Below are 23,360 nucleotides of genomic sequence, written 5' to 3'. Positions count from 1 at the left end.
ATTGTATAGTTTTAAAAAATTTACCATTGAGTACCATCTATATTTCATAAATATTGATTACTTATATTTATTTCATTTTCTCTGCAGTTTGATTTATATTGTATAGCATATTTCATTTTGGGTTCAATGATGGAGAAAAAGTGTATCCTGTATTTACTGCTAATCTTGCCTTTTTTTATGGTAAGCATAAATTCCTCTAATAAAACTCCCTATTTATGATTATTTGTTTTAACTTCCAATAAACCTATAATTAATAAGGGTTAATAACAACAGAATGACATATAGTTATTTGATGCATAAATTAAGTACATTTTTAATCAACAAAGCAATATTTTATTACCTTTCAGTGTACACTTTCAGGTTTTATTCAATGGGAGGCACTATAGGATGGTGAGGCAGTGGCAGTGGGCGTGGGATGGCAAAGTGAGGAAGGTCAATGATAAAATGTAAAAGACACCAGAGAAAGGTAATTATCAGAGTTTGAAAGAAAAATGAAATGGCTCTATACTGTAGTCATACCTAGTAGATAAAATATTTTCAGCCAGACCTGTTGATTCTGAGTTAGATCTATTTAAAAAGCAGATTCCAACCTGTTGGTTTTTCGCTCATTCTGCCAACTGATTGGTTTGTATTAATTGAAACCAAGCACTGTTTTAAATTAATTTCCTTATCCATTCATTCAAATAAGTATTAAGTGTCTGTTTTCTGACAGGCATTGATACTAAGCTTGGGGCAGGTGTGTCTGTGAATGTGTGCACTCATGTATGCCCCTGCATGCATCTGCGGGGAATGTGAGGCTGGAGGTGGAGGGTAGACTAAGGATGAGTACAAGCCTATTGCTGTACTGGAGGGGTCATATTCCTTATACATATCATGTTATCTTTATTTACAGATATATCTTGTTCACATTTTTCTCTGTCCCACATGACAAGAGTGATGGTACTCTTATCTCATTATATGTATTAGAAACAGAGATGTAATCTCATCTAATTCTGTGCCAGCAAATAATTTTCCTGTGGTGTTTTCAAGCAAACCCCATAAAAAGATTCAAACAAAGAAACTCAATAAAAATATAGAAAACCTAAATGGAAAAAAAGCAAGACTATATTCCCATCAGCATTTGTATTTGAAAACATTCTCCAGTCTAGGAGCAGTCCAAATCCTGAACTTCTTAGATGTTATCTTAGGTAAATAGACTAGAATTCAAGAAGCAGGACTCCTGTTTCTACAGCTCGCTTCCTCCACTGAGTGTGCCAATGAGCTGCACCTGCCAACTTTGGTTGCCTGCAGGTAATTCTGTATCAGATTACCAATCTGATTATTGTAATTTAAGGATTGTGACCATTTTTCTTGAATTCACTCAGTGTGCAAATCTGAGTTTTTAAGAATAAAAATGATATTGGTTTTATGCAATTCTATAAACTTCCTGAGAACAGGAGAAAAATACTAATTTTGTTGATGCTGTAAATTTACATTTATTGCAGCACAACTGCTTTATAAATCTTTATTAGGAAATTAAAACTAATCAAAGAATGAGAGAGAGGGTAAATGTTAAATGGTGGGCAGGCTATAGTGAAATTGAGTGGTGCCACACACTGAGGGACTATTACTATTTAGACTTTATTAAATACAAATTTGGGCTAGAGAACAGAGAATCAAGAATAAGGGGACAAGGGAAATACAAATCAAAACCACAATGAGATATCACATTATAACAGTTAGAATGGCTAAAATGAACAAGACAGGAAATAACAAATGTTGGCGAGGATGTGGAGAAAGAGGAACCCTCTTACACTGTTGGTGGGAATGCGAACTGGTAAAGCCACTCTGGAAAACAGTATGGAGGTTCCTAAAGAAGTTAAAAATATAGCTACCCTATGACCAAGCAACTGCACTACTGGGCATTCACCCCAAAGATACAGATGTAGTGAAAAGAAGGGGCACCTGCACCCCAATGTTCATAGCAGCAATGTCCACAATAGCCAAACTGTAGAAGGAGCCAAGATGTTCTTCAACAGAAGAATGGATAAAGAAGATTTGGTTCATATATACAATGGAATATTACTCAGCCATCAGAAAGGATGAATACCCACCATTTACATCAATGTGGATGGAACGCAAGGGTATTATGCTAAGTGAAATAAGTCAATCAGAGAAAGACAATTATCATATGGTTTCACTCATATATGGAATATAAGAAATAGCACAGAGGATCATAGAGGAAGGGAGGGAAAACTGAATGGGAAGAAATCAGAGAGGGAGACAAACCATGAGAGACTTTTGACTTTGGGAAAAAAACTGAGGGTTGGTGGAGGGGAGGTGGATCGAGGAGATAGGGCAACTGGGTGATGGTCATTAAGGAGGGCATGTGATATGATGAGCACTGGGTGCTATATGCAACTAATGAATCAATGAACACTACATCAAAACTAAAGATGTACTTATATGTTGGCTAATTGAATTTAAATTTTAAAAAAAATAAGGGGACAAAATAAAAGTAGAAAATTACTGCTTATGGAAAATAATAGAAATAATGGAGAAGTGAAGAAGAAATAAGGTTGAAGAGAGGTTATACAGGCTTCATGTTACAAAACAGAAACAAAAAGTCATGTAGATATTAAAACTGAAGTAAAGCTTAAAATAGTGCTACTAAACTGGAAGATCATAAATATATAGCTTGTCCAAAAACATTTATTGATGTGCGTTCAATGAAAATTCCATTTACCCACACCATAAATGAATATTCTCAATATTGTGATTATCAAAATATGATGATAAAAATGATGACAATTTTGAATATTTGCCATGTGTCAGATACTTCCCCTCTGTTATCTTGATACTATTTTACAATAAGAAACAGAGGATTAAATATCTTGCCTGTTTGTATTCCAGAACGCATGTCCTAGAGCCAGCTCCCACAGGCTTCTGAGAACTGTCTATAGACTACACTTCCCAGAGCTGCCATTGGCAGCTGTTTGGGGGCAGTTGAAATTAAACATGGTGGGGATATTTAAACTATGAAAATTGGCAAACACTTCAGATCAGGGATTTCCCCCCCCCCCGAGCCAGATGACCATGTAGCATATCATTGCAGTGACTGTTTCCCACTGGGACAGACTGCCTCTGACAGACATTCTCACAATTCTGAAGTTTGTTTTTTTTTTAATCCCTTAGATTCTTGACATAGCAGAATCAGAAGAGAACATTGAAGGCTTAAGTCAGTTGGGTGTCTATACTAGAAATAAAATTATGACGGCTCAATATGAATGTTACCAAAAAATTATGCAAGACCCTATTCAACAAACAGAAGGTAAACATGACTTTTTAATTTTAAATGCATTTGATATATTTTTAAAAGAAAACTACTCCACTACATCATTTATGGGTTCCTTAGGTCCATTACTAAAAATGGGTTAGTTGTTAGCTTTCCTGACATGTGTGCATTCTTAATTATATTTGAGCATTTTATGACATAACTTATCTTGCTTCTTTTAAAAAATTCTAATAAAAGTATGTGTAACAGGAATATTTTTAGTAACATTTTTTATGGTACAAAGATATTTAAAATATCAAATGTATGTCTTGAATTAAATTGGTGGCTGTTGATCTTCAGTTTATGTAATTTGTATTTCTTTTTTTCACAAGCTGCTTGATAGGAGTTTGCACAATAAAATTATAATTTTTTTGTATAATGTGCTTTGCATAATACATTTAGTAGCAATGCTAATGAAGTCTAAGTGCTTCTGTTTCTATTAAGATATTCTTTAGATATTTTCGTAACATTACTGAGGGACTGCTAAATGCCAGATGTCTGCCTTGATTCTGAAGATACACAGAGGAGTAGCACAATTAGAGTTGCCAGATTTAACAAAAACAAAATCACAAATCAAAACCAAAACCAGGCCCTGTATTTTATCTGGCAACACTAAAGACAGGGTATATCTTCAAAATAGAAAATGCAAAACTCACAACAAAACATAGCAAAATGTAAAGACTTTTGATATTTCTAAATTATCAGTGGAAAGAAAGATCCTAAATTTTTTGGAAAAATATTGGATGGTATAATATATAATGTTTCTTATATAAACAAAATGCTAAAAGTAGGGTATTATTAATATTTATAACGGACAAAATGAACTTGCTTGTGAGGAAAAAAGTGATCTTCCCACGCTGGGCAACTTTTAGAATCTTAATGAACAATTCTTCTTAAGGAAGAATCTACTGAACAATATAATTTGCTTATCTTTTGAGAAGTATTTAGATGTATCTATCCAAACATTTTTATTATGAGGAATTTATTCAGTTAAAAATCTCTTTGAAATATACAGACAATGACAAACTATCTGATATTATGTCAATAGGGTCTAAATTATCAAGTACATGAATTGTATACAAATTCTGTGTTAATCCATCTGGCTTCTCACTTTATTCCATTAAAATCTAAGTGTTATGAGCTTAAAATGATTGAATTAACCCCTTCCAGATCATGTAGATATATGTAAAAATAGGCTTCAAATCTAATTGTCAAACAACAGGAATATCTTTATGAGATAATTTTGTGATAAAATAATTTTAGAATCACTGCATAATCAATCTTCATGTTGAAGCTTCATAACAGACTTTGTAATTTAAATACTCTAGAAAGTCTTGCAATAAAGAACTGTCGTTATTTTAACTTTGTGCTTCCCCCATTTTTTTTTTTAAGATTTTATTTATTTATTTGACAGAGAGACACAGCGAGAAAGGGAACACAAGCAGGGGGAGTGGGAGAGGGAGAAGCAGGCTTCCCGCTGAGCAGGGAGCCCGACGCGGAGCTCGATCCCAGGACCCTGGGATAATGACCTGAGCTGAAGGCAGACGCTTAACCGACTGAGCCACCCAGGCACCCCACAAATCTTTTGACCATAGAAACTCTTTAATGGAATACCTATTCCTGTCTCGCTCAAATGCCATATAACACAGTTGAAAGTTTCTGACCTTCTAATCTATCATACTGCCAGTGTTGTCATTAATTAGATAGAATCTTTTGGACCAGTGATAAGGACTTGTTTGAGATGCTTTCTCTGATAGGCCACAAAATACATTTTATTTAGTAATATATGAATGCAGACTATTTAAATAAGTGTTTGAAAAATCACAGGAGGAAAAAACTGAGATGATATGAGTTCTTTTTTTAATGAGAATTATTTATACTTTCAGGCCAGAATTTTCCTACTCCTGTGAAGGTTAGATTGATTCTGAGATTGTGGCACAAATCTGTTATAAATAATAAACATCTCATACAACAGTCGGGCTTCTATCTATGAGTGCTTGCCTGACAAGGTGGAAAATTATTTTCTTTGATTATAGACTGTTACAACATTGGAACACTGGTCATTTTATTTCTCTATGCCTTTAAAAAAACATATTTTTTCATGTAAGAGGTACTCTCTCTTCAGGTTGGTTAAAGGAAACTGTGAGAATGTTAAACACTCTACTTCATTTGAAAAGTAAAGGAAGGCAAGTAAGAGCTAGAATTTGGTAGAGGGGTTTAAATATCTGTTAGGGTCAATGTAGTGAAATGGGAAATGTTGGAGTGTCCATTTTTTTTCCAGAAAATACTAACACCTTGCCCTAAGAACACAATTTCTAAGATAACACATTTTCTATATTCCCATATTTTTTTAAAATTTTAAGCATAGGGACACTAAGTAACTACCACCTTTATGGTTAAGGACAACCAGCAAAGACCATTTAATTTATTGAATGAATGGCTACCTTTGAGAATTGAAATTAAAGTTAAACTTTTAAATATACTCTTATAGATATTTCTAAATTGAATTTTGCAGTTATTCCAATAATTACTTGGTGAAAATTTAAGTAATAGCTATAGCTTTTATAAGATGTCTTCATTTTCAGTCGGTGGTCTGTATTTCACGTCAGTATGAACCCACCAGTAAGACTTTACATCTTCAGGTATAACTAGAGGGACTAGTAATCACTGATCTTTACTCTCCCCTTCAGGCATTTACTGCAACAGAACCTGGGATGGGTGGTTATGCTGGAATGATGTTGCCGCCGGAACCGAGTCAATACAGCATTGCCCTGATTACTTTCAGGACTTCGACCCATCAGGTAAAAGCAGAAATGTATATACAGATCTGCTTGATATTAAATAAACCCTAAGTTAACTAAATTACCATTTTCTTCTTTCCTTTTCCTTTTTAATTTTAAAGAAAAAGTTACAAAGATCTGTGACCAAGATGGAAACTGGTTTAGACATCCAGAAAGCAACCGAACATGGACAAATTATACCCAGTGTAATGTTAACACACAGGAGAAAGTGAAGGTATGGAATACATATAAACGGAAATGTAATTGATACTGTTTAAAAAGTCAGTTGCTAATACAGTATTGGAGAAAATTTGCTTTGTGTTCTATTCTATTGTAAAGTCTTTTCATAATATACTTTGAGAAAAACAACGGAGAAAAATCTTTGTGGAAATAATCATTCATTCTGTCATGACGTTGAGGAAGCAATCCTGTTAGATAATACTGTATTTACAAGTCAATGTGTCAGTAATGGAGTTTCAGATTTCCCAAAGAAAAACATACTTTAAAAGTATAAGAAAAGGGAACATTTCATTGGTACTGGAATTTTGAGAAATAAGTTCAGGAATTGTGCTCAAGTAAACAAGGGAAGCCCAGCAGGGTTTAAACAGCTCTCTCTGTCCCTCAACAGAAGGCTGTCCTTCCGACTGGATGCTAGGTTATTCTCGCTCACATTCCCACTTTTAGCACCATACATTAAAGTCAAGGTTAGTCACAGTTTGTCACAACAATTAAGCTTTTATAGAAAGTGCCTGCATATATTTGCACATGGGGGAACACAGAGGAAGTTTGTCAGTGATTGAAACTGAGTCCTGAAATCTGACTTCCACTTCCTGCTCTTTACCAGCTAGATGCCCTCAGGCAAGCTATAACCCCTCTCTGTATAAAATGAAGATAACAATAAACCCACCCTCAAGGTTTTCATAAGGATTGACTTAATACAAGAAAAAACCTTAGAAAACTATAGGCATAAAATAAGCACTTGATAACTGTCAGCTATCATTATAATTATAAATCATGTATTCTTTGCTTATTCAGAGAAGGGTTTAAAGAGAATTATAAAAATACACAATAAAATGGTAAATTACAAATAGATGGAATACAGAAAAATAAAAAAATCAAAGCAGATCAGAGGCTCCTATAATTACTATATTGAGATTTGTCTTAGAGTTTCAAATTGTCAAAGGAAAAAGAAAAACCCAGTAGGAAAGAAAGCCTTACCTAAAGAAAACACACAAAAATAATTACATAGCATTTGATTTAATGTGCACAAAGTGATAGAGTGAAAATTGTCAATATCTTTCAAAATATAAAATGCTAATTTCATATATTACACAACCTAGATCAATAAAATTATTCCTTCCTATCATATGACTTCTAATTTCTTTTTTTTTTTAAGATTTTATTTATTTATTTGAGAGAGAGAATGAGAGAGAGTGAGAGAGCACATGAGAGGTGGGAGGGTCAGAGGGAGAAGCAGGCTCCCTGCTCTGCAGGGAGCCTGATGCAGGACTTGATCCCTGGACTCCAGGATCATGACCTGAGCCGAAGGCAGCTGCTTAACCAACGGAGCCACCCAGGCGCCCTGACTTCTAATTTCTTAATAAAAAGGGCATATAATTTATAAATTTTGATGTCACTTTATAAATTTGCATATACTCTTCATTCCAGATGTAACAAATATCTAATGCAAGCTAAATGGTAAGGCTATCAGAGCACATATTCTTAAAAATACAATTTATTCTATTGATTTGAGCTTATACACATGGAGGATTATATTAATGATATGAGCCTTACTTGTTTTTTTATCCACACAAATTGTAGACTGCACTGAATTTGTTCTACCTGACTATAATTGGACATGGATTATCTATTGCTTCACTGCTTATCTCGCTTGGCATATTCTTTTATTTCAAGTAAGTACATGTAAAATATTTTTTAATTTACAAGTTGTCATTGGTGAATGCAGTGCCATGTGCATGTTTGTCATGTGCTGATAAAATATATGAAATATAGATGACATAACATTTAAAATAAATTGAATGTTTAAAATAATTTGAAATATATTGAACTTATCTTGACTTTGTAAAATATATAGAGCAGAGATTTGTGAAAATCTGAAACTCAACTTTACAAAATTAGTAGACATATTAAAACGAAGTCATGTAGTGCGAAGAGAGCCAAAATCATTATGTAAATCCATCTGTATTTGTTTTAGAAACTGTCAAATATTATAGGCTTTTTTAATTGAATTTTCAACTTTTAGGTCAATATTTGTGTCAGTATACATGGTACATTACAGAAACTGGTATTTTGTGTGAATAATGGCAATGGAATTTAATATATATTATTAAATCTAATAATTTAAATATATTATGGTTAGATTACTTTTCTTGTTTGGGAGGTCATCATTAATATAGTTAACTTATATTTTGAATTTTACTGGAAATTTACTTCCTTTTTTTGGGAGGGAGAGTCAACTCCAATTTCTGGATTTAACCAATCAACAAGTGATGTTTTAAATTAATGGGAAGGAAATTCCAAAACGTGCATACAATATTTTACTCATTAACATGGTTTTCATAATTTTGATCACCACCAATAATTACAGAATGCAGTGTGAAGAGTGAGTAGCTGTATTTCATTGTATCTTCATTACTATTGTCATTATCTTCCTCCTCTTCCTCCTCTTCCTCCTCCTCCTCTTTCTTCTTCAACAATTGTCTTGGAACATTAGCAGCTTCAGAATCAGCTAGAGTAGTAGTATATCACAATAATCCAAACCCGGAAATTATCAGGCAGCTGGATGTTAGATACATATGTAACTAGAGCACCAGCTTTGGCCCACAGTCCATCAAATATTCAGAGTATATCGAATAATATATGAACCAACCAACCATTGTCTCTCATGGCTTCAAAATCACAGGATCTAGAGATTGCATCAGAATTGCTGTTTTTGGAAACCTGTGCCTTTTTAAACAACTTCAAGATCAGTTACTTTGAGGAATCCACATAAGTACTTTTTAATGGCACTTTTGATTTATAACATTATCTAGGTACCATTAGAAAGTGACTTTAAAAAACTCCCCTCTGAATAAAGCTAATTAAGCATTTGTATACATTTTTTAGATTTGACATGTTTTCTTTAGTAAATTATATAAAAATGTATCAAAGTCAGTTGAAAAGAATTTTTATCCTAAAATATGGAAAACATTTCTTAGGAATTAAATTTACTATACTATATTTTGCAACAAGTTATCAAAAGTTTCTTGCTCAAAACAAGTTGCCAGTTCTCAGTCAATGCCTTTAGTTATGTCATATCAGTTGCTTATATATAACTTAAAACTTCATGACTTTACTCTTAAATATATTCTCTCCTTACACAAGATTTTTGAATAAATACTGTCTCTGGAGTAGGAAAAACTTTATTATGATTGTATAATAGATTAAAAATATCTGTTCTAAAAAATAGAAAATAAACCATTTTCCAAAGTAATAATTTTTATTTATTTCTTAATTTTTTTAAAGATTTCAAATATTTTTTTGAGAGAGAGAGTGAGAGAGAGAGAGAGAGAAAGAAAGCATGAGCAGGGGGAGGGGTAGAGGGAGAGGGAGAGGGAGAAGCAGACTCCCAGCTGAACAGGGAGTCCACAGGACTCTGGGATCATGACCTGAGCTGAAGGCAGATGCTTAACCGACTGAGCAACTCAGGCACCCAAAGTGAAAATTTTTTTTTTTTAAAGATTTTATTTATTTATTTGACAGAGAGAGACAACGCGAGAGAGGGAACACAAGCAGGGGGAGTGGGAGAGGGAGAAGCAGGCTTCCCGCCGAGCAGGGAGCCCAATGTGGGACTTGATCCCAGGACCCTGGGATCATGACCTGAGCTGAAGGCAGACGCTTAACGACTGAGCCACCCAGGCGCCCCCAAAGTGAAAATTTTTAAATAAAGTCCGCTGGTCCATAGTGATATATAATTTATGCTAATTGACAAAGTGAAGCAATGTTGCTGATGCTAACAAACTTATTGGTAAAATAGGGCAATGAAAATTAGTTAATATTTAGTGACTTTAAAAACACAAAATGAAATTAAAATTTCAAGTCTCATTTAGTATAATAAAATGACTAAACAGTTTCACAAGGATATAGTTCATTTCTTATTCATGAAGACAGAATCTTTACAATTTAAAAATACAAATTGTCTAAATTTGAAAATAGAACTCTCTTGGCTCTTAGAACTAAATAATGCAATTAATTGCCATTAAATTTATGCAGTACTCCTAGAACTCAGATTTTTAGTTCATGAAAATTACATATCTACCACACTGTACATACCATACAAAAACACAGAGAGAATTAATTTAAATGTAACTAATATTAGCTAAGTTTCTTTTTCTTAACATGAAAATTCCTACAACTATGATTGACTATAAAGATCAGCCTCTATCCTAAAGGCATAAAATAGAAATAATAAGAGTTGTTTAATACTATTTCACAAATCTTGGGGAAAAGTTACAAGTTTTAACTATTTCTAACCTCAGGAAAAAGACTTAATTAAAAACAAACTATAATCTTGAGAAACAAGACTTGCCCTTAAATTTGCAATACTTTTTAAAAAATCAAGAACAATTTAAGCATGTTACTTAAATAAAGGAAAGAAATATATACACCTGTAATTTTAAGATCCTATTGAGCACCTGTAACTTTAATATCCTACTAAGCAATTTCTTACATTTTTGCAGTTTATTTCATATTCATTTGTTTTTACTGTTTTGTTATATACAAAGTGTGTTAACTATTTTTATAATTTAGTATTATATAATTCTTTCCATGTACCTAAAGAGTTTTTAAAACTCTTTAGTTTATTATTTAGTCATGTAATTTGCTAAATAATATTTCATTTAGTAAGTCGACAAAGGTTTATTAAATTATTCCTCTATTTTTGAGCACTAATATTACTTCCAATTTTTCCTATTAATAAAAAACACTGCAATGGACATTTTCAGACATAACTTTTCCCATATTTCACACTATTTTTTTAGGCTACATTCCCAGAGACTTGGGATTTCTTGGTCAAAGGGTATATGTCTTTTTATGGCTCTTGAAATACATCATCTTTTTTTAAATTATTGTTATGTTAATCACCATACATTACATCATTAGTTTTTGATGTAGTGTTCCATGCTTCATTGTTTGCATATAACACCCAGTGCTCCACACAGTACGTGCCCTCTTTAGTACCCATCACCAGGCTAACCCATCTCCCCATCCCCCTCCCCTCTAGAACCCTCAGTTTGTTTCTCAGAGTCCATAGTCTCTCATGGTTCATCTCCCCCTCCGATTTCCCCCGCTTCCTTCTTCCCCTCCTGCTATCTTCTTCTTCTTCTTCTTTTTTTTTTTCTTAACATATATTGCATTATTTGTTTCAGAGGTACATATCTGTGATTCAACAGTCTTGCACAATTCACAGCACTCACAATAGCACATACCCTCCCCAATGTCTATCACACAGCCACCCCATCCCTCCCACGCCCCACCACTCCAGCTACCCTCAGTTTGTTTCCTGAGATTAAGAATTCCTCATATCAGTGAGGTCATATGATACATGTCTTTCTCTGACTGACTTATTTCGCTCAGCATAATACTCTCCAGTTCCATCCACGTCATTGCAAATGACAAGATTTCATTCCTTTTGATGGCTGCACAATGCCCACAATAGCCAAATTATGGAAAGAGCCAAGATGTCCATCAACAGATGAATGGATAAAGAAGATGTGTTATTTATATACAATGGAATATTATGCAGCCATGAAATACATCATCTTAAAAATGTCTCAAAGTCAACATGTCTGAAACAAATCCATAGCATGTACCTCCTCCTAAGCAAAGCAGTTTTTCTTCCAGAGTGACCCATCTTTGAGAATACTACTACCAGCCATCTAGTTGAATTAGGAGCAATCTGTGGCATCTTCTCAATTTTCTTCCCTGTCCTTCTTCCTCAGACTCTGTGGATTTAGCCTTGCAACAGCCCTCCAATCTATGCATTTTTTTTTTCATTTCTACTGCCACCACCATCACCCTAGTGTTATCTAGCCTCAATAAATCCCCTTCACCACCTTCATTCAATTCTAAACAATGCAGACAGAATATTTTCAAAGCTTTAGATCAAATACAGGTATGATTTTGTCATCCTTTGCTTTAAAAATCTTAAACTTTCTACTGTAATTTATATAAAATCAAAATCATTAATGTATCCTATAATTGAATATCTTGCCTATCCTCCCACCCCAGCCTACTTAAATGTATTCAACTTTCAGATCTGAACTGTAGCATCAGTTCCTCAGTGAAATCTTCCCAAGTTCCTTATTGTAACATTACTAAAACGCAACTAGTTACAGTGGACACGGAGTAAATTTTTAATTACCATTTTAGGAGACCGACCACCTATCACTGTAGATTTAAAACTAATACAACTGAGACCCTCTAGATTAAATAATCTCTTTTTATTTTCCACATAACAAGTCAAAATGTACAAGCACGTTAAATATCTGAATGACATGAAGTTAAGCAGCATAGCAATTACATTGCATGCCAAAATCAGAAGTCAAAAAGAGAATAATAGTCCCCTAGTATACAAAGTCCTAGGGTTCCAAACAAGTTTGAATTTAGCAAGGATGTAAATAAAGTCCCGCACTAATTCTATAAAGTCAGATGTAAAATTAACAAAGCTTCTTCATGAAAGAATCTGTGACTTAACTGAGCAAATGCTTGCTGTGAACTAATGAGGCAGCAGTGGGACTGCCTAGTGAAAACAACGCTACAAGCCAGAATATACCAGTAAATGCAAAGTATTAAATTCCAAATCTCTAATCAGACCAGTCCTTTACTCTGGCACTATGGACTGACTTTGTAAGAGGAAAAGGGGATGTTAAAAGATTTGGCTTATCACACAGTGAAGCAATTGAAGAAAATAATGTCCACTGATCACAGAGTCAAGGTACTAAAAATGTTAAACCAGAAAAAGACAAAATATAGGGGCATAATAGATGACTTCAAATCCAAATGACTGTAATTGGGAATAGAATTTATATAATAACATAAAAAAATTTGGCTCTATTAAAAAATATAAACAATTCTGACAGCTAAACAAAACAGAATGAACCACCAATTGACCAACTGACCTTCCTGTCACTCAAGACAGAAATTAGATGTCAATTTATCAGGAATTTTGAAATGGGGGATTCCCATACTGGGTTAGTTCATAGCTAGTCCTAATGTTCTGTAATGCTATTTCCAAACCCAAGTCTATGAATGAGCAGTAATTTAGTAAAGAGAATTAGAATGAAAGAATTAGTATTTTTTACATCAAAATACATAATTTCAGTATCAGGGAAGTTAGCATTTGTGAAAGTATTTTGCAAGCTAAGAGCAATCTACACAGAAAAACTTTATTATTGATTAGGTATTTCAAGAATATCTGGTTCAGTATTTTTATATCTGTATTTAGGTATGTTTTATTTAAAAATGCAAACACTATTCAATCAATACAAGTAATTTTAATTTTTGTTTGAAGTCTTAAAATTTAAAACTTTAGAATCTATTTCCTCTATGAAAAAACATTTTTTTAAATTGGAATTATGTATATATATGCAAAGTACTTTAGCTTTAAAGATAGAATCTATAGACTCATACCTCATTTTATTTTATTTTATTATTTTTAATTTTTTAAAAAGATTTTTATTTATTTATTTTAGAGAGAGACAGTGTGAGTGGGGAGAGGAGTGGAAGGGGAGGGAGTGGGTTGGGGAAAGAATCTCAAGCAGACTCTATGCTGAGTGCAAAGCCCTCCACTGGGCTCCATTCCACAACCCCAAATCATGACATGAATCAACACCTAGTCAGGTGCTCAACTGACTGAGCCACCCAGGCCCCCCACATACCGCATTTTAAAAGAGAAGCTAGAAATTTCTTGTTGCCCCAAATATTGTCCTCATATTTCAATATAAATAGGCCTTATCTTTTTCAGAAAGAAAGCTAGTTTTTTAATTGAGATTACTATATGCAATAAATCCATGTATCTATTATTTGCTAAAATTTCCATGCTTTTATAAATGATATCTAGCATGCTACATGGGCAAAATTTTGTTAAAGCAAATGAGTGTCTTGCCGATATATGGAATTTGGCCTCTACGTTAAAGAAAAATTAAGGTTTTCAATTAATTACATTGCTTAAACTTTATGCAGAAATTACAATTAACTGTTCATTCTCTAGTGAACTTAAAAAAATCTTTAATGGGATTTACCATGAGAAACGTTAGTGGATAGTGTCATACAGTAATTAAAACTATGGGATATATTCAAATCTTGCCATCACCACTTACTAATAGTGTGGATTTAGCTTGATTCTGCTTTTCAATAAGTCTCAGTTTCCTTATAACGAGTCATAATGTTGTTTAAAATACTGGGCAAAGAAGACTTACATAGTACCTGGCATATAGCAATCTCTCAATAAAGGGTAAAAAAGAGGTTCTACTTGCGTCATTGGACAGTATCCATCATGTAGGCACAGAGACCGCGCCCACTATCTCATCACCTAATGTTACCCCTGTCTAATAGTAATACGAAGTGGAAAAAAAAAAAAAAAGCTGTGGCGGTACCAAGAGCTACGGGAAGACAGAGGAAGGAAAGACTCATTCTGACTCAGAATCAGAAGATTCCTAAAGCGATAATCTCACTGAAATAGGGGTTAAATGATGTGTAAAATTTCAATAGGTAAAAATTGTAAGCCACAGCCAATGAAGAGATTACCTAGTCCAACACCTAATTCTCTTTATGTTCTAAGTAATTAACCAAGTTATCCACACTTCCTCTCAATCTGTGTTCTTTCTGCTTGGTTTAGTAATTTTATTTGACTTTAATTGTCATTTAAAAATGGAGCACTTGAACAGAAAGAAGTAAAACTACAAATTAATTTTTTTAATTATACATTCTCAGGCTTTATGTAAAACATGAAAAACCCTCTTCAAGTTAAGACCCAGGTATAGCATTCGAAATCCTTTTTTATATGTCTAGACATCCTGACTCACAGAGAGTGCTTAAGAGTATGTTTTCTAGACAGGCACCTTTGGTCTCAGGTACCACCTCTGTCATTCGCCTGCTCTGAGGCAACTTCTTTCGTTTCTGTAAACCTCAATTTCACATCTTAGTCTATCGATATCTATATCATAGATTTGGCATAAGGACTAACACAGTATATATTCAGTGTTAAGTGGAATGTCTAACTTGGAAACGTTGTCTATTATTGGCATAGTTATCACTTTTTCTTATTAGTCCATTAAAATATTTTTACAGAAACATTTAGCCCTGATAGGCACACTATATCAGTAGGCACTTTAAAAACAAAATTAAAGAGGGGCGCCTGGGTGGCTCAGTCATTAAGCGTCTGCCTTTGGCTCAGGTCAAGATCCCAGGGCCCGGGATCGAGCCCCGCATCCGGCTCCCTGCTCAGCGGGAAGCCTGCTTCTCCCTCTGCCCCTCCCCCTGCTTGTGTTCCCTCTCTCGTTGTGTCTCTCTCTGTCAAATAAATAAATAAAATCTTTAAAAAAATTTTTTAAAACAAAATTAAAGAACGTAATTTTTAGTATTGTATGTATCAAATTTATAAAGAAATTGTTTTAATGTTCAGGTAGAAAAATAAGTAAACAGTGAATGAAAAATTTTATAAACAACTTAGTAGTATAATTATATCAGAAAAAAATTATGCTTAAGTAAATTAGTCAAAAATAATAAAACTTTTTATACCCACAAGATACCATCTAGCTTACTCAGTACTTGAAACCATATTAAAGAATTTGTAGCCTTTGATTTTAAGACACTTCTACTATATACTCCTCAAAACTATCTACCAAAACAGTAAAACCACCATCTCCTAAAAACAACCACCCACTGAACAGCAAGTAATGGAAAGAACATCACAAAGTTAGTTCCGTGAGAGCACCAATCATCTCTCTCTTTTTTTTTTTAACACATTCCAGGGCTTATAAGGCCTTGCTCATAGTAGGCACTTATTATATTTTTGAGGAATGGAAGGCATGAAGTGATTTGGAAGCTTATTTCTAAGACTGACTTTCCCATGACTTATCTATGACCTTGGACAAGTCCCTTAAGTTTGTCTGTTCTTTGTTGTCTCCATCAACAAAGAAAGGCATTAGAGTAAGACTCCTTAAAATTCTAATTAGTAGGAGAATCTGTGTAAAACAATATAGGATGCTCTGTAAGTAGATTGAGGGTAGACCAAGACCACTTCAGAAAATAGTGAATTGAATGGTTAATAAAGCACGTTCAAATAATCAAGAGCACCAGAAATTTTAGCTTTCTTCCCACCAACCTGGAAACATCCTATAGGAGTTGATGTTTTACATGAAATCATTGTGTACTGAAAAGCTACCAATATCTTTTTCCTGCTTCTTACCCCAGTTCCTCATACTGTAGTCTCTCTTGCTTAGTCTTCGGTAGAGGTAACATTTTTTGTTTTCTGTTAATTCAGGGTTACTGACCCATCCTAATAAAAGCCAAGAACCAAACAAAAAAGTTGATTTAGGGTGCTGTTTGTTATTTTTATTTAGAGAGAGAAAAGAAAAAGTCTCCTACTCATCCATGCTTTAAATTAGAAACAGAGAACTCAAAACACTATTTACCAGATATACTTCAGTTTTATATTAGAGCCAATTAAAGGAAAGAATCAGAGTGGGAGATAAAAAGAAAGGGAACCGAAAGGGAGGGGAACAGAGAGAGCTTTGGGATTTGCCAAGCCCTAAGAGGCAGTGACTCTTACTCATAATGATCCTTAGAAAAACAAAGCACAACCCTTTAGATAAAAAAAATAAATAAACTTTACCAGAATTAGTTATAAATTATATTTTAATTACTGTTTAAAATTTGAGAGCATAGCAAATCTTGTTTTTACTTTCAACCCAGATAAAGGGCTCTATCTTCTTGCACATAAAAGAGCACATATAACATCTGACTTGTATGGGGAAAAAAATGGTTCTTTTTATTTTTTGACAACTTAATTTTGCTGATCTTTCAGACACTGATTCCAAGTAATTTCAAAGCCAAGTTGCACATTTGCAACTATATAGACAATGATGTAATTTCTAGGTAGTTGAGATAAAGTCCTAAATAAAATCCAGCAAAAAATCTATCCAGTTGATAGGATAAACTTTCTTAATAAAATAATCCTTTAATGCGTGTATTTCTACTTTTCAGGACAAGTGATCCAAATCTCACCTTTTTTCTTAGATCATATATGAATATATTCAATCAATATTGTGAACACTTATCTCAATTCCAGTTTCTTCATATATCTCTTGAACTAGAACAAAGTATAGCTTTTCTTCTTTAAGCTATGAATTTTCTCCTGAAAACTGTTCATGATTCACTCTTCAAATCAATTTTAAACAAAGCTAACTATTTAAAGAAATCCTACATAGGAATACGGAGAACAAAAAGCCTTACTCTACAAACCATATCCTGATGTTTTTATTTTGGCAAATTAGAACTTTCACTTATATAAGTTGTTTAAAACCTGGCAAATATGCCCCATCAGAGGTTTGACAATGGCTGAGTTCAGAAATAGTCATCAAGTGGTCTCTGAATAGCATAGCTCTCAGTGCCTACCCAGGATCATCCTGGTTTTCTCAACTCTTTGGTACATTTCACTCATTGTAAGTTTGTTATGCAGTATGGTTTTAAGACATATTTTATTCTGCTTTATGTATCCCAGGGTTCCTTCAGCTTAACATTGAATATTGGTTAATTAACCATAGTTTTTCATGTAATATTTTATTAGATCATACTCAGTCTATTTCCAAATTAATGAATTTTGATCAATGTGCTGAAAAATCCATCCCCCATAAACTGAACACGGTGAGGACTGAAAAGTCTTGGTTGGAAAGCTTTGGATAAGAACAGAGTAGTACAAGAATTAATGGATTTACTCTAACAAAAACCAGTTCCACTATAATATAATTGCTATTACTGGTTTATGGAGAAGAGTCCCAGGTATGGAATTATAAAGTAAATAACTGAATTAAAGATTTTGGACTTATTTTAAACAGAAAATTTATTATTTAAAGCTATAACTGAATGTTAAAGATCACATATTTCTGTTAATATTTTTGATAAATATGCAACTTCTTTATAAGTGTAATCTATTTTGCTCGAGCAGGTTGAAACATAAGTGCTATTTAAGCATAACTAAATTTTCATGGGAATAGAATGACAAATCATTTTAAGAAAACAAATGATCCATTGCTTGAGGTTAAAACGATAGTCATTTGAATGGATTAAAATTTCATGATTTGAAATAGAGAACATAAATAATATAACATTTCCCTCCTCAAAGTCATAATATATTTTGCAATTTGGTTTTCTACTCTTATGGGCATAGTTTATTTGGTTAGACTGTATCCACAGATATGACTATATAATAGGAGAAAGCCAAGTAAACTCTCCAAAGTGTAGCATCTTTTTAGTAGTTAGGAAAAACAAAAACCAGACATGACTGGATAGTATGCTGCTAACATTTGCTAATAGAACATTAAAATGTAACACAAATGAGTATGAGCTTCAGAATCAAAAAGTCTTTTAGTAAATTATGCTCTTTAATTTTCTTCATCTTAGAATAGGAAAAAAAAAACAACGTGGAGTCTTGCCTTATGCATTTATTCACATTGTTCTTCGTGCCCTGTAAAAACTCTAAGCTTAATTTTTTTTGTGGGGGGGGAACTCTGACTCAGGGTAACTTCTTAATCTGCTTGAAATGCTTTTCTCCCCTATCTGCTCCTGTTTCAGTTCTATCTTGAGTCTCCCCTCACTCTGGCCACAGTCTTTATCTATTTCTTAATCCTATTTTCATTTCTAAAAAGTATATAACACTATCAGGAATTATGTGATGTAATTTATGTATTTACCCTCTATTGTTACATGAATGACATCTATATTATTCAGAAGTGTTTCCTCAAAATCTAGAAATAGTGCACAATATATTACTTATGCATCAGTAAATAGTTATGTGATTAAATAAATATTAAGAGACAAAAGCCTTGCATTTTCTTAAAATTCAACATGCAAATTCAACAGATCACTTAATAGGTTTGTAATCTCAAGCAACTTAAATTCCATTTTATTAAAGGATAATGACACTTCAAGGGGTTATTATAAGACATAATGAATGTGAAGTACTTATCTCTGTGTCTGCGATATTCTAAAAGCTCAGTATATGGTGGCAGCTACTATTATGAATTTTATCTCTAAAATTTGGGGGAGTGTAAGAATCACAGGCATTCAGAAAACCTGATTATTTCTTCTCTTGGTTTCCTGTCCATTAGTAGACCAGGAAGAGCTCTTGCATGGGGCAGCCCACACATGAGAGAAAACCATTTGGCCACACAAAATGTGCCCATCTATTCCTTATGCAGCCCATATTCATATGTTACCTTAAATGAGGAGCCGTGAAAGGCAGGGACAAGGGAGAAGGGAGCATGATGGAGTAAAAGCAACCATTTCCCTTCAGAAGGACATCCATTGATCACCTTGCTTGAAACACTCTTGTGCTCTTTCTAATCTGACCAAATGGATCACCATCAGCCTCCAAAGAGAGCTGTTGATAGAGGTTATATCCGCCTTGTGTCATACCTAGCCAGGTGAATCCATCAACTCAGTGCTCCCTTCAGTAGACAGAAGATAGCCATACTGCTTTTCCTTTTAATATATTTATTGCTTTCGGCCCACTTTTTCTGGCAGTGTTCCAATTGGCATGAGCTTTCCTCCCAGATACATGGTTAGTGTTTTCTTGGGAAAAGAGCTAAGCATTAAGAAATTAAATTAAATACACTAGCATAAGAAAGCAGTACTTTGTTGCCTGTGCAGTTCTTATATTGCTTGTATTTCCTCTTTTTGTTACTAGTTTTGCTCAGGATTAGTGTTGAGTGAAAGTAGTTTGGAAATTTCTATCTCCAGTCAAAACCAAATGGGAAACAAAGGCAAGTATTTCGTTCATACTGTGGCAGAACTTTGACTATGGAGCAGCATAATACTTGGGGCCGGTATGGGGCACCTGGGTGGCAGTCGGTTAAGCATCTTACTCTTGATTTCGACTCGGGGCATGATCTCAGGGTGGTGAGTCTGAGCCCTCTGTTGGGCTCCGTGCTCAGTGGGGGGTCTGCCTGAGATTGTCTCTCTCTGTCTCTCCCCCCAACATGTGCTTACCTGGTCTCTCTCAAATAAATAAATAAATCTTTAATATTTGGGGTCTGTATGATAATGAAAGTGGTAATTTGGAGACAACTCTGGGAAGGATGAAAGTCCTTGGGAGATAATTCAGGTGGCTTGATCTATTGCTCTCCATCACAGAAAATTGTCTTTCTAATGCTAAATTCTTTTGCTTTGTAACAAAAAGATGGCAATTCAGGGCGCCTGGGTGGCTCAGTCGTTAAGCGTCTGCCTTCGGCTCAGGTCATGATCTCAGGGTCCTGGGATCGGGCCCTGCATCGCGCTCCCTGCTGGGTGGGAAGCCTGTTTCTCCCTTACCCACTCCCTCTGCTTGTGTTCCTTCTCTCACTGTGTCTCTCTCTGTCAAATAAATAAAATCTTTAAAAAAAAAAAAAGATGGCAATTCAGTGTTTCATTGTACTACTTAAAATATGGGCAGTTTTAGATTACTAAGGTGAACCTTGATGCTATTTTATTATTTGTGGGAGAAAATCCTTAGAGAACTTGATTAAAATCAGCCATATGATAACTAGGTTAAAAAAAATAAGAGCTAACTTAACATGGGTGAGATATTATGTTAAGCACTAGACCTGATTAATCTCACTTCACCTTACAGGCAATCCTACGAAGTACTATTGTTATTGCTATTTTACAGATGCAGAAACTAAGGATTAGAGTTCTTAAATAACTTGCCCAAAGTCATAGTGTCAGGAGGTAACATAGTCCAGATTCACTCTCAGGTCAGGTTTCAAAACCCACTTTCAAGTATGTGTATAGACTGGATGCTACCTACTCCTAATTGTTCCAAAAGAGAACGGAAAGACATAGGTACCTTATACATGAAGAATAATGGTTTGTTGACATGCTTACATTAACTGCCTCTACTACTCTGCTTGTCCAATTGCATACTGAAAAAGTATCCTAAAATAATTATATGTAAAAATATGAAATGGAAACAATCTAAACCCACAAACCACATTTTCTATTCTGTGGTTATGCTCAGATAGAAAGGGATATTATAACTTATAAAGAAAGCAGAGAGTTTTTTGTAAAACATTCTCCAAGAGTATAAAACAATTGTTTTAGTATTTTGAGTAAAATAAGCACATTTTAAAACTTAGAGTAGGTGAAACTGGTTTCAGGTTAACATTTGAAAAAATACCTGGATATTTTTAGGGTTAACAAACCAATGTGTTTACCAAGTACGTATTTTGGTTTCCATTTACCAATTGATTTTATTCATACTGATGAACTTACATGTGTTAATGAATATGTTTAGAGAAAACAATATGCTTCACTAGAAAAATTTAAGCATCTTTACCACTAGACATTGATAGAAAACGTATGTCAGACAGCATCTGTCTGCATTTAAGTTGCACAGAATCTGGAGGAAGAAATGGAAGAAACTCCTCCCATAGGCTAATATTATAGATAGTTGGACATATTTACATAACACAAAGTGAATTTATTTTGCAATGGTTCAGTTCAACAGAACAATATGAACAGCTAAACTGGATATCAGGGTTTCCAAAGCAGAAGTCTTTGGTTTGAATTATATAGGGTGGATTATCTATGTTGACCATATTTTGTAAAACACTCAAAATAAGCTTTATGTCTCTGTTTTGAAATGATTTCATGTAACCTCCTAAGTATTTGTTTGGTTTTTATATTAAATATTTTATTTGTAATAGGATTTCATTTTATTATTTCAAAATTTTGCCCATAATATGGCATTATTTTGGTTCTCAAAGGGGAAAATGCAATATATCCATTTATCACAGAGTAAGAGAGTAAGAAGCAATTTCTTTTTTGCTGGTGGACTCACAATAACTACATCTTTTTAGGTCATTTTTAGGTCCTTAACTTTCAAACCAGATTGAGGTGTGAGCAGTCATCAGAAAAAGTGGGAATTCTGAGGAACAGAAATATACACTATCATAGAGGAGAAAGGGAAGTTTAAGTGCACACAAAGAAAATTAAAATTGTTTTCAACTAACTACAGTTAGCATTTCATTTTACTTATTTTTAATCTTTGCACATGTGAATATTACAAACACCAATAGTCATAATATAAGTGCTACTCATTTTGCATTCCTTAGCTCATCTTTAGGCTCTTCTATCATGAATTGCTATTTTTAAAAGCCTTATTTAGTGTTTGTTTTCCTTCATTCCAATTTACTCTTTACAAACATTTCTTATTTGCTGTTTAAGCAAACTCTCCCAGTGTTTTGGTCATAATTTTAAAACTATGAAATTTTGTTGTTTATATGTTATGTCTTAACCAATGAACCTAAATATAAGTGTGTTCAGCAGAAAAGGGCAAAATATCCCAGCTAAGGAAAACATTTTTTATTTTTCCCATGGTGGTAGCTGAGTTATTCAAATACTGTTATGAAAAAAGTACATATTTGCTTGGGTAGGCAGTTTTCCCCTAGACAATAGTTGGCACTCCACAGACACAGAGTAAGCTCAAGGAAGGCATTTAAAACTAAGACCATGTAGACAAATTTTATATGTTCATAATGTGAAGAGTGACCAATTATAAAAAAACAAACCATTCATGATACAAATGATCTGAAAAGAATATTCTTTACTAAACCTCTTCTCACATTCATTAATTTTGTTTGATCCCTGCCTGACTCTCACACCTCTCATACACTGCAAAGTCAAATCAAAGACTCTCTAATACAAAAATACGAGCAGCTCTCAGAGCTGTTTCTATTTTGAAGGACTCCGGCTGCACTTCACATACTTGTCGTATATGACTGTCTTATGCTCAGTTGATTGCCCCAGAGCCATCTCAGTCATGAAGTCTTTCATCGTTTCCCTCATAGCACCCACTTCTGTGGAAGGCATGTATTGAAAAATCAGTAAATACTGGTTTGGACGGAATTCACTTCTAGACCCTTTAAAATACTAAAGCTATATATAAAATCACAGATCTATAGCTGGAAGAAATTTCAGAGACAATATAGCTTAAACTTTGCATTTTTAAA

General features: G+C 33.9%; 1 protein-coding gene across 3 annotated transcripts in view; it reads left to right on the top strand.

Annotated features, from left to right (window-relative positions):
- The window catches only part of CALCRL (calcitonin receptor like receptor), a 99,236-nt gene that overhangs the window by 55,896 nt on the left and 19,980 nt on the right, over positions 1 to 23,360 (top strand). For all 3 annotated transcript variants that reach the window (XM_045868387.3, XM_054506104.2, XM_054506103.2), the window contains 5 exons: positions 88 to 180; positions 3,175 to 3,310; positions 6,004 to 6,114; positions 6,216 to 6,328; positions 7,915 to 8,006. In XM_045868387.3, the coding sequence (XP_045724343.1) occupies positions 127 to 180; positions 3,175 to 3,310; positions 6,004 to 6,114; positions 6,216 to 6,328; positions 7,915 to 8,006 (506 nt within the window). In that variant the 5' untranslated portion in view covers positions 88 to 126. The remainder of the gene's footprint in view (positions 1 to 87; positions 181 to 3,174; positions 3,311 to 6,003; positions 6,115 to 6,215; positions 6,329 to 7,914; positions 8,007 to 23,360) is intronic.

Source organism: Mirounga angustirostris, unplaced genomic scaffold (assembly GCF_029215605.1).
Source record: "Mirounga angustirostris isolate CCGP_5_RB_7025 unplaced genomic scaffold, mMirAng1.0.hap1 SCAF_3, whole genome shotgun sequence".
In the NCBI taxonomy this organism is placed as follows: Eukaryota; Metazoa; Chordata; class Mammalia; order Carnivora; family Phocidae; genus Mirounga; species Mirounga angustirostris.
This window is presented reverse-complemented; position numbering and strand designations above follow the sequence as displayed.